The sequence below is a fragment of the Nyctereutes procyonoides genome, unplaced genomic scaffold, assembly GCF_905146905.1.
Source record: "Nyctereutes procyonoides isolate TBG_1078 unplaced genomic scaffold, NYPRO_anot_genome, whole genome shotgun sequence".
NCBI lineage: Eukaryota > Metazoa > Chordata > Mammalia > Carnivora > Canidae > Nyctereutes > Nyctereutes procyonoides.
In genome coordinates this window covers 12169194-12192475 of record NW_026575033.1, presented here as the reverse complement: position 1 = coordinate 12192475, position 23282 = coordinate 12169194, and the positions used below count along the sequence as shown (strand labels likewise).

The 23282-nt window shown below is 37.0% G+C and overlaps 1 protein-coding gene across 8 annotated transcripts in view; it reads right to left on the bottom strand.

Annotated features, from left to right (window-relative positions):
• FRY (FRY microtubule binding protein) overlaps positions 1-23282 on the bottom strand; it is a 428026-nt gene that overhangs the window by 123424 nt on the left and 281320 nt on the right. For all 8 annotated transcript variants that reach the window (XM_055317436.1, XM_055317438.1, XM_055317431.1 and 5 more), the window contains 6 exons: positions 21835-21938; positions 21246-21354; positions 19463-19549; positions 12658-12829; positions 11222-11354; positions 7596-7703 (listed from right to left, as the gene is read on the bottom strand). In XM_055317436.1, the coding sequence (XP_055173411.1) occupies positions 7596-7703; positions 11222-11354; positions 12658-12829; positions 19463-19549; positions 21246-21354; positions 21835-21938 (713 nt within the window). The remainder of the gene's footprint in view (positions 1-7595; positions 7704-11221; positions 11355-12657; positions 12830-19462; positions 19550-21245; positions 21355-21834; positions 21939-23282) is intronic.

The window sequence follows — 23282 nt, the reverse complement described above, 5'->3', positions numbered from 1 at the left end:
CGGTGGCTTTATCAGAGCTAAGGAATTAACCTGGGTGCAATGCTATTAAGTAAACTATAGATTTTATTGAGATTTCACCTGTTTTTCACTAATGTCCTTTTATCTCTTTCAGGATTGAATCTAAAATATTACCTGACATTCTGCTATATCTGAATACTTTTTAATACAATGTTGACTACAGAATAAATTAGTATCACACCCTATCACTTTTAAGGACAGGAAAACTGAGAAGCAAAGAAACTAAGGGACTCACCCAGAAGTTCAGTGAATTAAGGGTCAGATCAATGGTCTGTAATTGGTTTTGTCCCACCAAGGGATATTTGAGACATTATTGATTGCCACAACTCAGACAGTGCTACTGGCATCTCTCTAGTAGGTAGAACCTACTGATGTGGTTAAACATCCTAAAATGCACAGGACAACTTCCCTACAACAAAAAATTATCTAGACCAAAGTGTAGATAGTGTCAAAGTGGAGAAAACTCAAGTCAACTGAAGAATACTGGGTATTGGTAGCATAACCTAGAATACTATAGTAATATTAAATCTTGACATTGGTATGAGCCATCACAGTTAATGTCATGTTTTATAGATTCTTTTATTCATTTGGATTCATTTTATTTAAGAAACAAATATTTTTGAGACTCTCCTGAAATTCAGACACACAACCCTTCAGATATGGAGTTCAGTATGGCATGTCTATTGGGCGAGGTGCTTGCAGAAATGAGGGGTGAGATGGTGCTGGAGAGGAAGCAGGGGCAGCTCGGGGAAGTGTCTGTGGGCCACCCTGGAGGCAAAACAGTGGGGAAGTAGTTAAGGGTATGTGCTCTGGAATCAGAATGCCCATATCAGTGTCTTGCCTCTGTCACTAACTTACCTATGTGATCTCGTGCTAGTCAGTCAATGGCTCTAAAGTCTCAGAGCCTCATTTGGAAAATGAGGACAATAAGTGTACTTGCATTGCATAAACTTGTGAGGTTCATGAAGTTGACCCGCATACAATGTGTAGCACCACACTGAGTGTAGCACTCAGTAATTGATAACTATTTCTGTGGGGAAAAAAATGAACAGTATCTTGAAAGTTGTAAGGGAAATAACATGATTAGATTCAAATCCGAAAAAAAAAATAGGCAGGAATATGGAGGATGCCTTGGAGAAGCAACCAGATTTGGGGTAGAGACAAGCTAGGAGGTCACTGCAGTGACTTAGGCAACAAATGGAGTTGGGGGGCTGACCCAAGGCAGAGGAGAAATAGAAAGGGAGACAATTCAAAGGTACTGAAGAGATAGAATTTCCAGCACTCAGCAGCCTGGAGGTGTTCAATGTCAGAGAAGAAAATGGCTGAGTCACTGGGGGCCCCCACAAACAGGGCAGGTATTATCCTCAACGAAGGGAAGAAAACACTGGGATCCAGATTGGTGTAGGAACTTGCTCAAAGTGCAGGATTCCAGCCCAAGACTTCTAACTCTTAAGCCAGTTTGCTGCATTAAACAAGTCTGGTATAGTCCTCTGTTTTTGAATAAACATGATTTTAAAACTTGAAAAGCAAATACCTTTCTTCTTCTCTGAAGCATAAAGCACACTAATTGGTCCACATTTGACAATATAAACCAGGCAAAAAGCTCTCTAATGAACAGATATATATCAAGTCAGGGAAAATATATTTTCTGTTCCAAAAGCAAGTGACGTTCAACAAAGATGCTGAGAAGGAAGATCTAAGCTGATTTTTTAAGGTTAGACTTTAGCCATTAAGTCTAGAGTTCTTATGGGGGTCACAGTTGCGAAAGGAAAATGTAGAGATCTTTACCCTGGGCTTCCAATGAAGGACTGTCTATGGCAGAAATTTACAAGCTTTCTTTGTGTTTCAATTGGCAGCTCTATTTCCCCCCCCCCAAACCTTTAAGTATAACTCTACTACATAACACACAAAATCTGAGTTGCAACTGGGGAAAGGGACTGAAGTCCACCCATTTGGGAGGAGACATTGCTCTATAAGCACCATTGAGTCATTTTGCAGGTTTAAAAAACACTAGTTTATTAAAAAAAAAAAAACACTAGTTTATAAAAAAAAACACTTGAAGTCATCTTCTCATCTTAAGTTCATTATTTCTATGTATTATATTTATACCAATCTGTGGTCCTGAATGTTTTAGAGAATAAGTTTCTATAGATGATGAACCTCCTTTAGGACAGGAAGGACAGGTACCCAATAAATATTAAATGATGGTAACATGCCAGTGCAGAGGGTTCTGGAGGCCCTGTTTTCAGTGATCTAGAGGGGGTGAGTTGTGTGATCACAAGGGCATGTGCTATTCCCACAAATTCTTATTGAATAAGTAAGGATTTGCGTTAAAAGGGGGAATAACCAGAATTTAGCAAGGCCACCTTCTTGGTTGGTCAGATTAGACAAATGGCTTTTAGAGGAAAATGCTTTCATAAAGATGAGCTTCGGATTAACATGGGATCAGTTTAGTACTCTTGAGTGATTTTTGCTGTGGGCAGGTACACAAATCAGAAGGGAGTGACTTCAAATTCAAAAACTATATCCAGAAGAAAAAGATCCATTAGGAGAAACAGCCTCTTCTAACTATGGCAGAATAAACAAAGGGTATTAGGAAGATATGGGAACACACTGCCCTATAACATCGTCAAGGGCAGCAGACACAGTTTTAAAGTCAAGCCCAGGAGACAATGGTTTTCAAAAGGAGGGATCTACTGACAGGTGGATGGCTAGCCTTTGGAACAGTTCACCAGAAGTGGTTGGAATGTCTTCTATGCAGGTATGAAAGAATGAACTTCCATCTATGTACAGTGTTCTGAACTGCATTTCAATTAAAATAAAATAAATTAAAATTAAGGTAATTAAGTGGTTTATTGAGGTAATATATGCAGTTGAGACTATAGTTCTCAGCTACTCAAACTAAACAGCCACCTTCCACTATACAGATATATACCGAAAAGTGAATGGTAAATGGTAAACAACAGATATTTTTCAGGTACCCCAGAAGATCATGGAATTGTGTATGCCTTAGCTCATAAATTGCCACAAATTAAAAGGAGACACTGCATAAAAAGTATTTATCTGCCTCAAACCAATGACATTTGTCATTGCCATTTGGCTTCAGGAAAATTCTGTACATTTGAGCAACCGACTTTACTTTTTTTTTATTTTTTTTTATTTTACTTTTCTGAAGTTCAAATCACCTTCTCTGAAATAGGAATAAATATGTGCCCAGCTTTCTTAACATAATGTGTATGAAAACGCATTGTACATCATGGCATAATCTGTTATTCAAATGTAAAGATGCCTAAAAACAATAACTAACATTTGCTGAGAGCTTACTGTGTTCTAGGCACTATGTGAAGTGATTTATATGCATTATTTGATTCTCACAACCTTACAACAAATTGTTCAAAGGGGAGGCCTGACGCTGAACAGCATATGTAGCCCTGCGGGAAGTGACAGAGGACAGGAGCCTCTAGACTGTTGAGGGAAAGGTCCTTCCTGTGGTCAACAGACAGAGCAGGAAACATTTGGGAGGACAGTAAGAGAAAAATGATGCCTATGGCCAAGGACACGAGTAAGCTCCCTCCTATGTGGAGAATCTCGGGAGCACCCAGACAACTGGGAAAGGGTGGGCTCTGTGAGAGCAGGAAGGAAATCCTCCCCAGGGATCTTGCCATGATACCAGGATCGCCTGTGTAACTTCCATGAAATCTGAGTAGAAAGATTCCCCATCCTTGGCCATTAGAAGTGGGCTGAGCAATATACATAAAATCAGAAATGTAGTAGCTTGGACAGAGGAGTTTGCCAGTTCATTCCATATAACACTATCTTGCTAAACATACTAACAGAAGTCTGAAGTTAGAGTGTCTGTGATATTTAGCCGTTACCTGAAATGTCAGGAAGGGGCCTTGGGGACAGTCAAGTGGGATATATCCTTGAAACTCCTTATTCAGGAACTGAGCTGGGGTGGGGGCATGACCTGGCATGAATGTTGGTCTTATTTTGCCAGTTATAAAGAAAACTGTGGGGCACCTGGGTGGCTCAGTCAGTTAAGCATCTGCCTTCAGATTAGGTCATGATGCCAGGGTCTTGGGATTGAGCCCCACATCACCGGGGAATCTGCTTCTCCCTCTCCCTCTGTCTCTGCCCCTGCTCAAGCTCGCTTTCTCTTCTCTCTTTCAAATAAAATCTAAAAAAAAAAAAAAAGGAAAGAAAAGCAAATTTTCTCCAGTGACAACATACCATGGATGTAACCAAGAGACATCTGAACAAAAGTGTCTCATATCTCTTAGACTAGACTGTATATTGTCTCAGGAGTGAACTCAGTCCAAATGTGAATGGACTATGGGGGAATAAGGTAACTATAGGCTTGAAAACCACATTTATTGCTGTTGAATTTCTTCATTTTGTTCTCTGACCTTCTCAAGATCTGAGAGGTCAACAGGACCCAGTATGTAGGTCGAGTACTCCATTATCTTTCTCTTGAGGAGAACAGCCTCCAGCTTTTTTTGGAGGGTTTTATGGAAAAGGCCTCTTCATTGGCTTCCCATATAAGTACAGTCTTGATTTTTAAGCCTTGAACTCTGAAGAATGTTATTACTCTTTCCCCTCATAAAAACAGTAACCATTGCTTTGAGCTCTGTAAGAATGTACATAATAATAAACACGATGCACCATAAATAGCATTGACATTCCAACCATGTCTAACAGAATCCCTTCTGCATGCCTGGCACCATGGTCTACAGATCCAGGCGTCACTGGATTTGGTGATCAGAGTAATTCCAGAGGAAGTGTCTTGTACACAGAGTCACAGAGAAATAGCATCTGAGATTGTACCTGAATACTGCATGACATTTAAAAAACTTAGTATTTCAAAGGCCGAGTGCACATCACCATCACCAATTAGAACTTCACTGACATCAGGGAACTTTCTTTCTACTTCAATTTAATGGATAACTGCTTTTTTCCCTGCTGACATATTTTCCCTGGGATTAACCAAAGTGCACATCTATGAAAGTGCACATGTAGCCTTCTGAATAGTCTTAGGAGATAGGCAGTATTATTCCAATTTTATTAAGGAGAAAAGTCTGATTAAATTATTTGTCTAGATCACATGGCTGGCAAAATGGCAAAAGCAGAGATGCAAAATTTAGGATTTCCAAAGAGTTCCATTTCATTCTCATTTTTCGGCATTTCCTCCAAATCTCTCAGATGGTACTCTCTTTCTCTCGTTACCTAGTGGCTCACAGGTCATGAGGAGAGGTCCGCTGTCTCTTAATTTCTGATGGCCACATCTAGTCTCTTTACTCAGCAACCTCTCCCCTGTGCACACTTGACTCCTATTTACCCACCCCCTCCACTGCTATCCCTGCACATCAACGGGCTGCTCACTCTTACATTTCTGGGTACCCTTCACACCTGGCATCTGCCTCTCAACATTTCCTTACTCTGTCTTAGCCAGCATCTTGGGAGACTCAATATTATGGTATCTTAGCCTCCTATTCTGCAGCTTCCCCCACTCCCAAAGCACCATGTTTCTTATTCTTTGGGAATCTACCCCTTGTTCCTCTTTAGATCTTCTCACCCAGAGCTGGAAGCCCCATTGTGACTCAGGCTTACATTTCCCTTTTTTCTGCTCCTTCCTCACTTCCAGTGAATATTCTCTTCCCTCACATTCTCGTCGTTAGGCTGCAGCAAAAGCCTAGGCTGCAATTTTTTAAAAACTTTATCATCTTCTTAAAATACATCCCAAACATGGAATGGCAGAAAGAAGGATCCACAGAACGTAGGTTGCTGATTACAGGAAAGAAGAGGGTCCAGGTAGCAGTGACCAAACCCAGCTAGAAGGCTGGATGGTTTTGGTCAGAGAGCAACAGGGTTTGAAACCGTGGTTTTCAAAGTCATGGTCAACCTCACAATCCAGCACTAGCCTGTGCCAGTGATGATTGGCAGAAGGAAATGTTCAGCTGTGTTTATGCTTGGAGGACAGAAGGCTGCAAATGATACTAACTGATCTCAGGGAGTGATCAATGGGACTTTCAACTGGCCGTCCAGAGCAGAAGGTATGATGACCACAATAACCAGGAGCATGATGCTCCTCAGAGATACTCTGAAGCTGTGGGGCAGCCTTGGCGGTCTGCAGTCATGTGGGACGAGGGCTTGGGTTATTTCATTTGAATATTGATGGATATAGCCCTCTCCGAGGGCTAGCAAATATGGGTAAACGAAGTCATGCGTAATGTATTTTTCAATCAGCATTAATATTTATTATCCTTCTCTGGGCTCTCTTCTATTCCACCATTATCAGATTAACCAGCCTAAAATATTTTTTTATCACATTACTCACTTGCTTAAAACTCCATCGGTCCAAATGTCTCAGCTAATAGTATAGATTAGCTGAAAATCTACCTCTCCAGTCTTATTTCTAGGTCTTATCATTGGCTTTCTAAATTTCCTTTCTTTCTTTTTTAAAAATTCAAATAATTAAGGATGATTTTGTTCTTCCTCATTCCATTTCCTTCATGCACCTCATATTTCTAATGATTTCATATTCTAAATTGCTTTTAAGTAATGTCACTTTTGATTTTTAATTAAAGACAATGAACTAGGGGTGGTGGAGGGGGAGGAGGGCGGGGGGTGGGGGTGAATGGGTGACGGGCACTGGGGGACACTTGACGGGATGAGCACTGGGTGTTATTCTGTATGTTGGTAAATTGAACACCAATAAAAATTAATTTATTAAAATTAAAAAAAATAAAGACACATGTAACTGTCAACTAGAACTTCAACACGAGAAAAACAACACATTTCAGTAAAATGACCTCATTTTGCTCAAAGCAAATTAACTTGAGGTTCTTCTAGTTGAATGGTGCATTCTCACGGACAATGTTGGGAGGGTGATAAATATGACTTTTGGCAGCTTTCTGAAGCACTAAAATTAGCTAAGGACCCCCATCATGTACCTTCTTGGCCCCCTGGAGGTCTGTGGGTATCAGAATGGGAATCAGACCCTAAATGAACTCTTCTCCAGGCAGACTTACGTCCTCATTTCCCAGCCCCACCTCTGTGACTTTGCTCATGTCACTCTTCCTTCCTGAGTCCTGTTTCAACTTCCACCTTCTCCAAAGACACTGATTGGCTGACTTCCTCAGTCCCCAGTAATTCCCCTATCCACTGAACTCACATGTATCACACTTTTTGTGCCATTAATCTGCACAATTTCAGACCTTACATTGTTAGTTACCTTATGTGCTTATGTATTTGCTTCTATATTGGATTTTAAGCCCCTAAAACATTGGGAACAAAAACAAAAAAAATTTTTTATTCCTCCTTGCCTATCTGTAGTTCTGACAATAATGCCTCATTGAGTAAATATCTGTCAGTTTTTAATAATCATTCAATTTTCTTTCTTTCTTTCTTTCTTTCTTTCTTTCTTTCTTTCTTTCTTTCTTTCTTTCTTTCTTTCTTTCTTTCTTTCTTTCTTTCTTTCTTTCTTTCTTTCTTTCTTTCTTTTCTTTCTTTCTTTCTTGAATCATGACAAAGGATTATGATCAATTTAATCAAATACACCCACGGCAGTTCTCACTTACCTAGCCAGCAAGTCAATAAGTTCAAGTTTTGACATCCCATCGGGAAGCAGTCGAGGGATAGCAGCAACACAGGTTCTGAAAAGATCTATTTTTGGCTTTCTCTCACCCCTTTAATTTGAAAACAAACAGGTCAAAGGCTATAAAAAGTTTTTAAAAAATCAATCAAATATGTGACAAAAGACTAGAATCTATGCCTTCTGAATCACTGCGTGGTGTTTACTGTGTATTACTCTCAAATGTTTCTGATCTTTATAGCTTGGTCAGTTCTAAGAGTATTCACAAAGATTTGAGAAATGCCAATGTCAACAGAATTCTATCATACAGTTTGCTATTCATTTGGGTTCCACGGAGTTTGGTTCCTGTGGACTGCATTTAAAACACTGACTTTACTAGCATGCTAAATGCATCAGCATGTAACACATACATTGCACTCATTCCTACATTCAGCATTTAAAAATAGGATTTTTAGCATATACAAAGAATAGTGCCTCTTATAAGCATGACATCTGGAAGCTTCTCTCCCTAGTGAGTTATGCTTCTACTCTAGAGTCCCCATTATTTTAAAAATTAAGTGTTTCCAAAAATAAGTCTTTCTAATGTCAAGTAAAATCCTGAAATGTATATATAGTTGTGCAATTGTGATTTTTAAAATTACACTGATGAGCCTGACCTCTATGGAGGTTCCTTCCCTCTTTTTATTGTCTTGAGAAGATAAATGCTTAAATATAATTAATGTCTTCTGTATTATGTTGTAAAATCTGAAGGAACACTTAATTTTTGATAAACTATTTTGATTTTTAGTTGTTTAAATAGTAACTGATTCTTAACCACATATTTTATCAATAACCGTTATGAAAAAACTAAAATACCCATCAAATCCTTCAAGGAACTTAGGTGATAAAATATAACAACATATTTAATTAAGTTCTGATAATTCAATCTTCTGAGAATATAAAACTGTCATGAAATTAGTGCTATTGTAGGACACAAATACAATGATGAAAATGTAAAGTAGTATATATTCTTGGGATAGTAGCTGTGGTCAGGATAGATATGCAGCAAGCAGAATCCACCCTCCCTATAATCAGACAGCAATTCTGCTCTGTGACATTACTTTTTAGCCTGACTTTGTCTAACTCTGTTTTTGCAGAAAGTTGTAGGATTATTTTCTTCCCTTTTCCATGGTCCTTTCTGCATAGAATGTATGAGGACTGGAGAAGGAGACATTGCACAGTGGTGTTTAATCTGCTGAAGGAAAGAGAAGTCTTCAGGTGACATCCTCAAATAGCTGAGTGATGGCTCCTAGTTTTTCATTTGCAACATGGTGAGTCCTTTAAATAGTTCTCCTAGCTTGCTCACCAGATGTTTTGCAAAGCTGGGATTATTTTCATATTTGTTGGAAAACAGATGACCCTGTTGACCTGAATTTGTAAGGCAAATTCTGCCAGGCTTCCAAGCTGATAAAAGAAGCCTAGATTAGAAACTCTAATGGGTACATGATTTCCTTTTATTACTGTAGTCCTTGCTCTCTGGGCTATTAAAGATTCATTTATTTATTTTAGAGAGTGAGAGCAGGGATAGGAGTGGGGGGAGAGGCGGGGGGAGGGAGAGAGAAAACTTCAAGCAGGTTCCTTGCTGAGTGCAGAGTCTGACACAATCCTGAGATCATGACCTGAGCCCAAATCAAGAGTCAGACACAACTGAGTCATCCAGGCTCCCCTCTCTGGGCTTTTATAGGAAGGAAGTGAATCCCCCAATAACATCATTTTATTAACAGATATTGTTATTATTTGCTGTCATGTATGACAGAAGGGATGAAGAATGGAAATGAAGCAACCATAGAATGCTAATGTTCAAGTTTATACCTCAAGAAGGATGCAGGAAAATAGAGGACTGAGTAACAACTCCAATGATGGTTTCCAATAGTATGGTGTGGACCTCAGTACATAAGCATTTGTTTCTCCCAAATGCTTATGTTGCTTTAATGTTTCTTTTTGTCTTTGGGAAATGTAGCAATGAGTTATTTCTCACTGGAGGATCGGTCTTAAAATGTAGCAAGGAAAGTATTCTAGCTCTATATGGGGGTCTTAAGATGACTGAATAGGGAAAAGTAATGAAGCATCTTGGAAAACCTTTAAGGTATTGGTTAAAATACAAACAAAATGTTTACACTTCTATTTAAACCTGTATCTTTTTTTTTTTTTTTGGTTTTGAATATATTGTTTTGGTTCCAACCCTATCTTACGATTCTTGATTAAAAATATAGTTTTCCTTTAAAAGTCTTTCTTTACTATTTTTAGGGGAAACAACTACAATGCAGAAGTTTTAAAAGCATTTCTTGTATCTTCTACATTATCAATTTAAAATTGCTTTAATATATTCAAAAAGTATGTACTAATGAGGGTAAAGGTTGCTATCTAGCAGCTTGTGAGGTAAGAACTGGAGCTGGTGACAATACATCTAATGTTACTCATCTTGGTCAATTTCAATTTTTATGGTTATTTAGGGTGAAACCTAAAGCAATGTGATCACTTAAATCAAATGAATGGCAAGCTGCAGGATAATATATGTTATATGATCCCATTTTTTGTGCAACAAATGCATATCTTGGTTTTGACATAGGGAAAGTTCTGGAAGGGATCACACAGGATTAAGAAGGGTCATAGATATCAAGTGGAGCTCTGAGGAGGGGTTTTCATTTTAACTTTATATACTGCTAAAAATGCATTTAAAATAATTCTGTATGTTTTACATTGTTTATTATGTATTGTTTTGTTTCGCCATACTTCATATTTCACATGCTGCCACTCTAATAAAAATACACACCCACGATATGAATTTTCCCATATCTGACTAACTGTGGTATTTAGAACTGAAGATGCTGAGGAACAAAGGAGGCTTTCCCAATTATATTTTTGGAAAATTATGCCACAGGTGCCAAATAGAATTTAATTCATAGTCCAACAACAAAGTCTGAATCTTCTTAAAATGTGAAGTTGTAACCTAATCCTAGTTCCTGCCATAATGAATCAAAAGCAGCAAACTCAAGTTGTGTGAGTTTCTTCTGCAGAACTCTACGTACAAAGCTACATCTTAGAGTTTGGCTAAGAACATTTGATTTCTACATTCAAAACTATAAATTGTTTTTGTTTTTAAGATCCCGTATTGCTATGACATGGTTGCCTAGAGATGATTAGGCACATTTAACTCTCACAATTCAGAAATGGTCACTAGAAAAAGTGAATTTGAAATTTATAAAGATGAACTGTCTGTAAACAGGTGATGTCACTCTAGCACACAGGCTGTGACAGAGCTTGGTAGCAAGATACCACTTCTGACAAACGTGGACCAGTGAAAGAGTCTTGGGCTCCATTTTCCAACTTACTGGCATAATGATACTTGAGATACAACCAAAATAGATCAATCTCAGGTTTGACCTTATTTTTAGAGTTAGTCAAATACTGTCAAAATACATTTTTACTATCCTTAATAATTCTTAGAACTCTGATGCTAGGAAGGGGAGAATAAAATACAGAATAAGTGGGAAGAACAAAGGAGAAAAATCTTTGATGGTACATTTTGAGTAATTAATCCTTCATTAAAAACTTAGCTCTCACTGTACTCACGTGATCATGTCTTCAGGTTCTTTATTTAGCATCTGAACATTCGTTAGCATCATACACCTTCCTACTTCTTTATCAAGATGCCTTAAAATGTTGTCCACAGCTTTTCGCACTTGAGAGTAATATAATGACATGCCTAGAAAACATGCATTATAGCGACATCTTTGACTAAATCCATCAAGGAGTAAAATCCTAACCATCTATGGGTCAATGACTTCAATAAGCAGATCCTAACTCAATCCCTTTTCCACAGAACTGTTAGCATAGTGTTCTGAACTTGTTGGGTGCTCACCAAATAATCATTTAAATTTTATAAATGGGAATTCTAATACTTAAGAGGAATTATTTTCCAGAAGAGTTGAATAAAAAAGAAAGTCTTACTTTTGAATTTTTATGCTTTTGGATACTACAGAAAATTCACCATCATTACTGATTGTGTGAATAAAAATTCTCACTTAGGGTTAGGATTGTAATAACTTTATTCTCAAATATATGTGTGAATTTTTTTAGTAAAATAAAAATGACTCACATCATAAATTTTAAAATGAAGGAAATATATTTTAGCTATAGAACTTTTACTTCTCTCATTTTATACAGGGTCAGTGTCCCACTATGGAAAACAAATATGTATAGCCTATGGATTTCATGTATGTATATGCATTTTATTTCTTTACGTATATAATACAAATGAAAAGCAAATTGCTTTGTATTTAAAATTCGTACTTTAATAAAATAATTATTGATTATTTCAGATGATTATATCCTTCTTTTCTTTTTCTTTTTTTTCATTAAATCTTTCTGAACTCATTTAAGCATTGTCTATTTAAAAACAAATATTTTAAAATGAAAAGTCTCCTTAAGTTTCCTTCAGGTCTTTGACATCAAAATTATTTTAACAAAGGTTGTGGTTGGTTTTGAAATTCTAGTTTTTGACAAGAAAGAAATCATCTCTTTGGGTTAAGATAGCTAAACTAAAAAGAAAATAATCCTATGTAGGCTAGACCCACAATATAACATGGCATGTGTGGGATCTGGAATGTTTAAAACATAGATTAAACTAATTTTACTGAAAAAAAGAGAAAGGAACTATAAAGATGAACGAACTAACAAATGAATATTTATATGGTCGCTTTATAAACAGGATAATCTACCAAAGGATACAGCTGGCTTAGAAATTTACTGTAAAATGTAGATAATCAATACTAGGAGTTTGGAAAGACCATGATAAAAGTCTAACATTTAAATGGCAAAATGTTTACCAGGAAGTTCCAGAAAGTTTAAAGGGCAGTAAAACAAAGCACAGAATGAATCAATCAAAACAATTAATGTTGGAATGCCTCACCAGTTACTTCTATAAAATTTTTTTTTAGCAGTACATCTCACTAAGGGTAAGTATCCATTGGTCATTAGAGGGGCTCTAACACGTCTTTGAAACCCACCTATCATTTTGGCTTCTTCTTCAGTTAGCGTTTTACTCAAATATGTTTTCTTCACTCTCAGTGTGTTTCCTGATGGGAGAACAGCTCCTGTCACCGGCATGGGAGGCTCACCATCTTTCTGCTGCAAGCTATCGGCTATTACTAAGAATGCCCGTAAACCAATGTTCATTCTCTGTAAGAGATAATGTGCTCATGATAAAAAGAAAAACCCAATTATTGTAGTTCAATTAAACCATTAGTCTTTGAGAGAAGTTAGCATGGCTTGCTATCCAGATTAGTATGAGCAAGTAATTTAAAAGGCTCAAGACGGGCAGCCCCCGTGGCTCAGCAGTTTAGTGCCTCCTTCAGCCTGGGGTGTGATCCTGGAGACCCGAGATCCAGTCCCACATGAGGCTCCCTGCATGGAACCTGCTTCTCCCTCTATCTTTGTCTCTGCACACACCCCCCCCATAAATAAAAAAAATAAAATCTTAAAAAATAAATAAAAGGCACAAGACTTTAGGCCAAACCTATGAATGTAAAATTGTGGTTTCTGTCACTGTTTCTTGGTGCATCACAAAAAAACAACCAGAAAGATTTTCATCCCACTCGGAGGGGATGTTTGAAATGGTCATACTCATGCTGTTTGGGAAATCCTGGTGCACCTCAGAGGGCACAGCAGCCAGCCTCTGAAGCAGCTGTAACTAAAATAAACTACGCAAATGAGGGACTTATATGTCCCCTGAAGGGAGAGAGAGAGATGCCACACATGTTAATTCACAAAGACCTGATGAAAACAATAGGAATTCCAATGTGAATCACAAAACAAAAATGGCCTGCTCTGAATTGCCGGATGATGACTCCATTCAAAAAGACTGGCAAGTTTGACTTCTCCTTCTGCCTGTGTCTCTGCCTCTCTCTCTCTCTCTGTCTCTCATGATTAAATAAATAAAATCTTAAAAAAAAAGACAGGCAAGTTTGATAATGAGTTTTAAAAATTCAGTGCCACTGAACTTGTTACTTATCAAAACACGTGAGCTTATAAGAAGAAATGCCATTCTGGGCCAGATTGTTATCTTCCTCGGGCTCAGGTAAGGCATAATATTGGCTTTGCAGCAATGTCTTAAAAGGTCAGAAGGTACTAAAACATCTGTACTTCCTTAACAGCCACGTGTATCACATGTATTTATACCCTTATTTTCATGAAGTAATATATGAATACATATTATTTAAAGTAATAAGTTTCTGTCGCTGTTTCTTGGTGCAATTGCAATTTTGCAATGTTTCTAATGTTTCTAAAGTAGGCTACTACCTACAGCAGCAAATAATACTTATCACTACCAACAATGATAATCTAGTTACAATTTAGTGAGTCCCTAAAATGTATCCAGAATTGCTCTCTTGGCTCATTAACTCTCACTTTTAAAACAGCCATGCAAGGAATGTATAATTAGTTCCATATTTCAGGTGAGGGCCATATAAGTAGCAGGTGGAAAGCTGTACATGTAAGTCAGATTTGTCTAAATTGTCTATTTTGTGGCACATGATTACATTCTATAACAAAAAGTAATATAGACTTCTATTGATTTTAAAACTATTTATTTAAGCCTTAAGGAATAATGATATTTCAGCCAGGATTTGGTGAATATTTCTCTGGCTAATTTGTACCAATGCAACGTGTACTTTATGGTTTTATAGCCTTTAGTGATATTCTCTTTCCAGTTTCTAGAATGAAAGAATATTAACTTTAAAAAATTCAACTATGTATGAAAGTCCATTCATTTACTCATTTATTTTAGCAGTTCATGAACTGTGTTCTACGCTTGTATATTTTTCTCAAGACACAGCAATGTTTTGGGTGAGGAAGTAGGAAATGCAGTATCAGTAGAACAACCCTGGATTGACGTAAACGGTCAAGCGTTAATTATTTGCAAGTGGCATATCCAGTTTATGAACCACCCCGGCCAGTTTTCTCAGTTTTCCTTCCCTCTGGATAACACTAAGGGCAGAGGTAAGATTGGATAGTTTGGGACACATATTTTCAACTTAATGTTATAAACAATTTCTTTTGGTATTTTATATAGTTCTGTATAATATCTCTCTTTTTTATTATTTGTCTGGTCTTAAGAAATTACTTAACTTTTCCAAGTCCAAGTCCCAGCTTCCTTTCTATAAAAGGAGGGTAATAATACCTACTGATCATACAGGGTGGTGAGGAATAGTGCCTGAAAAGTTCTTGTTGGTAATTATATATTTGTAGGTTAGAATCTTCACTTTATTTTTTTTAAGATTTATTTATTTATTCATGAAAGACAGAGAGAGAGAGAGGCAGATACATAGGCAGAGGGAGAAGCAGGCTTCCCACAGGGAGCCTGATGCGGGACTTGATCCTGGATCCCATGAGCCAAAGGCAGATGCTCAACAATGAGCCACCCAGGCGTCCCTCCATTTTATTTTTTAATGTCAAGTTTATTGAAACATAATTCACACAGAGTAAAACACACTCTTTTCAGTTGTACAGTTCTTTGAATTTCAAGAAATCTATATAGTCAGGTAACCGCTATCACAGTCAAGATATAAAATTATTTCCATCATCCCCAAAAAGTTCCCTTGTGCCTCTTTACAGTCAGTATGTCACCCAACCCAGCATCTGACAATCATTATCTAATTTCTGCCTTATTGTTTTGCTTTTTTCTGAATGGAATCAAACAGTACATAGCCTTTTGTGTCTTTCTTCTTTCATTTAGCATTAAGTTTTTGAGATGCTGCAAAATTCGTAGTTTGTCCCTGTTCATTGCTGAATGGTATTCCACTGTACTGATGATGTGCAGCTTGTTTAGCCATTCACCAGCTGTTGAACATGAACTGCTTTCCTATTTTTAGTGACTAGCTGCTATAAATATTCACACAAACCTTTTTGGGCTTTTGGAGTTTTAATTTATTTGGATCAATACCTTGAGGTAGAAATGTTGGATCATACGGTCAGGTGTACGTTTAATCTTAAAAGAAACTGCCAAACTCTTTTCTAAAATGATTGTCCTTTTGCATTCTCACCAAAGTCGTATGAAGTTCCAATTGCTCCATATCCTTCTCAGTGCCTCTCACTATGGTTTTAATGAGCATCTCTCTAATGACTAATGAAGTTGAACATCTTTTCATAGGTTTATTGGTCATTTGTATTTCATCTTTGGGGATGAGGCTCTTCATTTTGCCCACTCAAAAAATTGGGTTGTTTATTTTCTTACTGTTGGGTTGTGAGAGTTCTTCATATTCTGGATACAAATGCTTTTTCAATATGTATTTGCAAGTATTTTTGCCCAGTGGTTCTAAATCTTAATGATGGTATCTCTTAATGTGCAGGCATTTTTAATGTTGATGTTTATCAATTTTTTCTTTTGTAATTTTATGATTTTTGCATCCTAAGAAATTTTTGCCCACCCAAAGATCACAAAGATTTCATCTTCTATTTTATTCTAGAATGTTTATAACATTGGATTTTACATTTAGGTTTATAATTCATTTTGACTTAACTTTTGCTTACTGTGCAAATTCTGGGCCAAAGTTCATTATTTTGCAAGTGGATGTCCAATGGTCCAGCACCATTCATTGAAAAGACAACCCTTTATCCACTGAAATAACTTGAAAATGTTGTTGAAAATAAATTGATCATATATGTGTGGATCTATTTATGGATTCTCTATTCTGTTGATTGGTCTTTACATTCACTCCTCTGACAGTATGATACTACTGCAGCTTTACAGTATTTTTGAAACCAGGATATGCCAGTCCTCCAGTTTTACTCTTCTTTTTCAAAATTATGTTGGCTATTCCAGTTCCTTATATTTTCCATATAAATTTTATTTATTTATTTATTTATTTATTTATTTATTTATTTATTTATTTATTTTATTATTTTTTTTTTAAATTTTTATTTATTTATGATAGTCACACAGAGAGAGTGAGAGAGAGAGAGAGAGAGGCAGAGACATAGGCAGAGGGAGAAGCAGGCTCCATGCACCAGGAGCCCAACGTGGGATTCGATCCCGGGTCTCCAGGATCGCGCCCTGGGCCAAAGGCAGGCACCAAACCGCTGCGCCACCCAGGGATCCCCCATATAAATTTTAGAATCAGTTTATTGATTTCTACAGAAAATGCAATAGGGATTTTAATTGGGATTATAGATTAATATATAGATTAATTTGGGGACAGCTGACCTTTTTGCAATCTTAAATCTTTTGATCCACAAACAGTATTTCTCTCCATTTATTTTGATCGTCTATGATTTTCCTCAAAACTTTTTGGTTTCCAGTATATGAATCTTACACATAATTTGTTAGCTTTATTGATAAATATTTTGTTTTCATTGCTATTACAAATTGTTCAATTTCTAATTTTTTATTATCATGATATAAAAATACATTAATTTTATATATTTATCTTTTTTTTTTTAAGTAAGCTCCACACCCAACATAGGGCTTGAATTTACAACTCTGAGATCAAGTTGCATGGCCTACTAACTGAGCCAGCTAGGTGTCCCTATATATTTATCTTGTATCCTCCAAACTTTCTAAAATCATGTTAGTTAAATAGGTTTTTTGTAGATTTTTTTGGTATTTTCTACATAGGCAATCATGTTGTCTGTAAATAAAGAGTTTTATTTCTTGATTTCCAATCCATGTGAATTTTATTTCTTCTTTTTGCCTCTGGGACTGGCTCCAGGTCCATGTTATTTTAGGTGAAGGCAAAAATGAGACAAATGGATGACCTAGAAACTTTTCACAGATGAGTAAATTCTTATGATGATAAGAATGCCTTATAGGAAACCATCTTGGTCTGAACTAAAATGAGACATTTAACTGGAAATTATCTAACTGTTGAGTGGTGGTGCACTATAGATTTTGTAGTAAGAGAATCCTTTCCATCTCTGGACCTTTTTCCATATACTATTGCTAAAATATTACTTAAGGCACAAATTGAATATATTCCTTGAGAAACTGCTGTACAACATATTTTATCAAGTGTGTGACTTCTGCTTTATAGACTATCCTTGTGTGTGCTATTGAGTGGGTTCATAAATATGCTTTTAAGTTCTAATTACCAACTGCTGATAAAATCTCCCATAACCCTATAAGCTCAAGAAAAATGGGAGAAGATATTCAGTATCTTTTTGTAATTTTTTTTGTAATTTTTAACATTAAAAACCCTATAATTCCAATTGCTCTGCACAAACAGGTTAACTAATTAATCACTGACTGAGGAGTTTTTTTTTTTATTTTAAGATTTTATTTATTTATTCATGAGCGACAGAGAGAGAGAGAGAGAGGCAGAGACACAGGCAGAGGGAGAAGCAGGCTCCATGCAGGGAGCCCGACATAGGACTCGATCTCCCATCTCCAGGATCACACCCTGGGCTGCAGGTGGTGTTAAACTGCTGTGCCACCAGGGCTGCCCGGACTGCGGGGTTTGAGGGAAGAACAAGGGGTAAGTTTCATACATGGTGATAATTATGGTAGCTTTTAATATATTATTTTTAGACTAATAACTTGGAAATTCTGAGGACTATTAAAGATGTTAAAGCCATGACTCCTGAGAAGTGAAAAATATTCTGAGAAATTTCCCAGAAGGACAAAACTCTTTACCATTGGGTGTTGGGCATCATTTTAGCCCAAATGCTCTGGATTTGCAAAGAATTTGTCCTTCTCTCCTTGGCCCACTGACCCTGGATGCAGCTATTTCATAGGACTGCTATATCATTAGACACCAGATAAAAACTCCCAAACTCTGATTTTGGGGCTCCTTCAGGTGTCCTTTGATACATAGCAACCTTAGCACCAAGGAGAGAATATAGGGTGTGTGGGAAAAGGTATAAGGATACCAGGAGACCTGGTTCCTTGTACTGCTAACCAGCTGTCGATTTTGACCTTCTGTCATTACTGACAGAATGAAGGAGTCAGACACTATCACAGTGAAGATATAGGAACCTTTTTTTTTTAAAAAAAAATTTCTATGGTATGTTTTTGTTTTTTTGTTTAAGAGTCTGTAATGTCATAATATCACAATTTTTCCATGAGGTGATTGAGAAAAGTATTTTGTTCATTTTACTAATAAAAAAGCTGACGTTTAGAGAGATAAATGTCATATAGCTAATAAAAGTGGTAGAGCCTGTGCCAAGTGCAAATCCAATACTGCTGTCTTCTGGTTCAGTGTTCTTTCTACAATATCATAGGGAAAGGATTGCAAAAAGGTAGCCTGCCAGGCAGAGTTCTGTTGGCCCACAGTATTTTTAAAGTTTAAAACTGAATGTGCTTCTCATTTGGATAGGTCACTCCAACTGTGTCATACCCATCATTTCCATGATCTGTCTGGCCCTTGAGTTGTGATGCTGCCACAAAAACATATATTCATACATGATTCAATTCCACTAGATTTTAGTATTTTATTACATGTATTTATTCTCTGTTTCACCACTTCCCAATACTCAACTTGTTAATCTGCATCAAATTAGTTAGAAGTACTGACTATTTAAATATGTATTGACTAAAACAACCTGACTTGTACTGGCAGATTATCTTTCTGGGCAAGCTTTACTCTATTATAAAAGAACAGAATATGGTAGCATATCAACCTGCCATCATCCGGTCTACTCATCCAAAATCTGACTTATGAAATTCCATCATCTATACTATTTAGTCATATAACATGGACAAAAACAAACAGAAGACTTTTTAGAGAAATGACCTTTGCCCTATTCCCCAAAGTTGCAAAGCAAAGGTATGTCTCTGTCAATACATGCCCTGTTAGAAGTACATAAAATGATTATTCATACCTCTGGATTGAGACTGAAAGCTTTTGCTGGTTTTCCCACACAAAGAAAATCAAAAATAATTTCTTTCATTGCAAAATCTAAACGTTCCTGTAGTGAAAAAGAGAAAACAAAACAAAGATGTTAAAATACAAATTCAACATGAAATGTCTATTTTCATTAGGCACTAAACAGGTGGCTGCCAAAAGAAGCAAGATACTGCTCAATTGTATGCATTAAGAGATTCCCTGAAGGAAGATCATGTCCCCTGGAACCTCGGGTGAAAGTTCTGTTTTCATGTGGTGTGTAAAGATGCTTTCATTATATAACATGTGGAATTAGCCTGTAAAGCATGGAATGGTTAATGACAAAACAAAAAACAAAAACCAAATGCCCAAAAATGAAAACCCCAAACAATTGGAATGTCTGGGGCTTATTCATGGTCTCAACACTTCCTGCTTGTGTTGCAAATGCTAATAACTTCTTGAAATTCAGTTTAAAATGTATTTTAAAAAATACCTCTGCAAAATGACCATTTTATCCTATTCTCTAACATTTCACATCTTTTGTCTCATATTATAATGGACAATTCTGCAAGTGAAATGAATAATTAATAAATAAGATATACTATGGCTATTTAAGTAAGAAAGCATATGCCAGGTTCTAATAATTTGAGACAGTAGCTACTATGATATGATAGGTTAATTTTATACAACATATTTCAGAATAATCAAACTATATTTTCAGCCAAATGATAACTACATGCAGAAAAATCACATTAATTCATCTACCTGCAAAGCGAGTAATGTCTTTTCCCTAAGTACACATATTACAGAAGCATCTCATTATACCAAACACACAGGGAGATATCAAATATTAAATAGTCTGTGAAGTAACAACTGAACCTTTCATCTTTATATCAGTATCAATTGTACTTAACAGTATTTTCATGCCTATAATTTTCCTTTATCCACACAGGATTCTGAAGTACACTGGGCAAGCATTTAATCCACATTTTATAAAGAAACAAAAGAAAGATGCTCTCTGACTTGCTAAGGGTATAGAGCTGGCTGTGGCAGAGGTTGAACTGGAACAATTATCTTTTCCCATTGTTCCGTAAATCACAAGGAAGCCAAAGTTGGGGTATAACAGTTTCCCATAAAGTGTTTTAAAAAGTAAAAATCTTGGGTATAAACAGTAAACTAAATATTAAAAACTATGTTTATTATTATTGGACCCAGATTTTAATGAAACTAGTACCTGTAAAATTCTTAGAAAAGTTCTTGGCAAAGTGTAAGTGCTTAACAAATGCTAATATTCCTATTTTATTCTTCTTTCTCATAGGGCAAAAAAGCATTTTTATTTACTCTTCAAATTTCAATATCTGATTTCAAAAATCAAATTGATTTCCTCCCTGAAACATCAGTCTCTTTGCTTCCTCCTGACTTGCAGAATCCAGAGCAGAGACTAGAAGTTGAGACCCTTTTACTAATAGGCTCTGCGACCTTAGATGAGTCACTTAAACTCTTTCAGTTGCTCATTTGTCAAATGCTGAAAATACTTGATGTACCCATGACCCATGTCACTGTTTTGAAGCAAAAAAAAAAAAAAAAAAAAAAAAAAAAATCCCAAACAAAACAAAACAAAAAAACCAAACTATGTGTGAAAACACTTACAAAACCATTCTGAAAAGTCTTTGTACATAAGATATTACTTTAGACTCTTCATCTGGTAGTATTTCCTAGGAAGGAGACTGGCCACTTGAAGGCAATTAGATCACTCCCACTGCCAGAAGCTTCTCCATTACCTGGGCAATGAACTGGATGATTTTCACAAAGATGTTCAGAGGCATATCCCTTGGCACCACACCACGGGACCCTTTGGGGAAAAGTGTTGTGATGATGGTTATAAGACGGCTGAAAGATAGGGAGAAAAAAAGAGAAGACAAGCAAGATTGGCTGAGCTCCAGTTCTGAAAGGGAAAATGGCAGATGTTTCATTTTATCTAAGTATCAGAGAGAATTCAGAAAAAGAAAACAAACCACTTCATTCCTTTTTCATTAGCATAATTACCCTATGAAAAGTTTTTCCGGAAAACTAAGAACAGTTGGAAAATTATAGCCATTTGCTTTGCTAACATGGTGAATGCAGCCTTGGACATGGAACCTCCTGGTCCTGGTACATGCTGAAATTTCTGTAATGGGTTGCTGAGCCAATGACTAAGGAAAGCTTGAAAATGTCCTTATCACTTAGATCTTTTAGAAACTGTCAACTTTGAATAGTTTCTAGTTTGGTGAGTACAGGTATCAATAAAACAAAACATCCTCTTCATTGGCTAAGAAATGGTTACCATTAACTCAGTGATGTAGTTACCATTAACCCAAACCACCTCCTTACCTCTGAGTAGCTGTGTTGCTTTCACATTTAATTCGAATCATGTAAACCCAAAGTAATCTGTACAGAGATTCCAGTGCAACTCGAGCCATCTTGGGGTCTTTATTCTACAATAGAAAATAGGATGTAAGATAGTGTTAGATTTAAGATTTAATTAAGCATAAATGGGGAAAAAAGTTAAATAGTAATATATGGAGGTTATTCTTTTCTGAATGCCTAGAAATGCAGATCCCCACACCTGGGTGGCTTAGTGGTTGAGCATCTGCCTTCAGCTCAGGGTATGATCCTAGAATCCTAGGATAGAGTCCTCCATCAGGGTCCTTGCAGGGAGCCTGCTTCTCCCTCTGCCTATGTCTCTGCCTATTTGTGTCTCTCATAAATAAATAAAATCTTAAAAAAAAAAAAAGAAATTCAGCACCCCTACAAGTCACCTGCATCATCTGGGATTTATGGGTTATTTGCCTTCAGGTGCCCACTGAGTTAATAATCAATGAGGAGGGCTCTAAATAGTCATGAGGACAGGACAGAGTTGTTCAGGAGGAAATCATGTCATTCTCTCCTTTGCCAAGGTGAATACCTGAAATTGCCTTCTTCTTCCAGCCCTGGGGAACCTGTATTCTCTAGCACTAAGAGAAGAATCAATCTCTTCTTTCTATTGTTAATTATGTGCTTTTTGCTTTGATTCCCCAAGCTCCCCAGCTCCCCATTTCATTACCCAACCAACATTTGTTGAGATGAATGTGTACTCAGCAGTATGTTAGAGTACAGGACATACAGATAAAAGATAATCCCTCTCCTTAAGTTGTTCACAACCTCTGGGGGATGGGAGATGGATAGTAAGCAATCAACTCTTAAGGCAGTAAAAAAAACCTGAGAGGGACAGGAGCTAGAGAATAGAAAGAAGGGCAAGCTATGGAAAGCTCAAGGAAGGTCAGAAAAAATTTCCAAGGGCAGATGAACACTCAGATGAACTTGACTCCATTCATTTACTCATGTGTTCATTCAACCAAACATCTGGGTGGCTACAGTAGGCTAGGTACTATGCTTGGCACAGTGTAAAACTTTGAACAGTGTAGATAGAGGATGGGAAGGAAGAACACATGGAAGCTAAGAGAGCTGAAGAATATGGGTCATGTCTCAGAACCTGGGAACAGTTAATATGCCAGTGCATAGGGCCAGGTGAAGGGGCAGTGGCTGATGAGGCCTGTGAGGAAGGCAGGGGTCACATGTGGGACGCTGCATGCCAGGCTCAATAAGTGGACCATGGTTCTTATGATGGTGACAAAAAGCTACTAAGTCCCTGCGGGAAGAGCCTGCCTACAGTGTGGGGAAAGGAGTAGAGGCAGGGACCAGAGGCTACGGCAGAGCTGCTGGCTTCTGGGCCATAACAAGCCAGAGAGGAAGGAACTGATTCTTTTCCTACTGTCCATCTTACTCAAATTACATTCCTC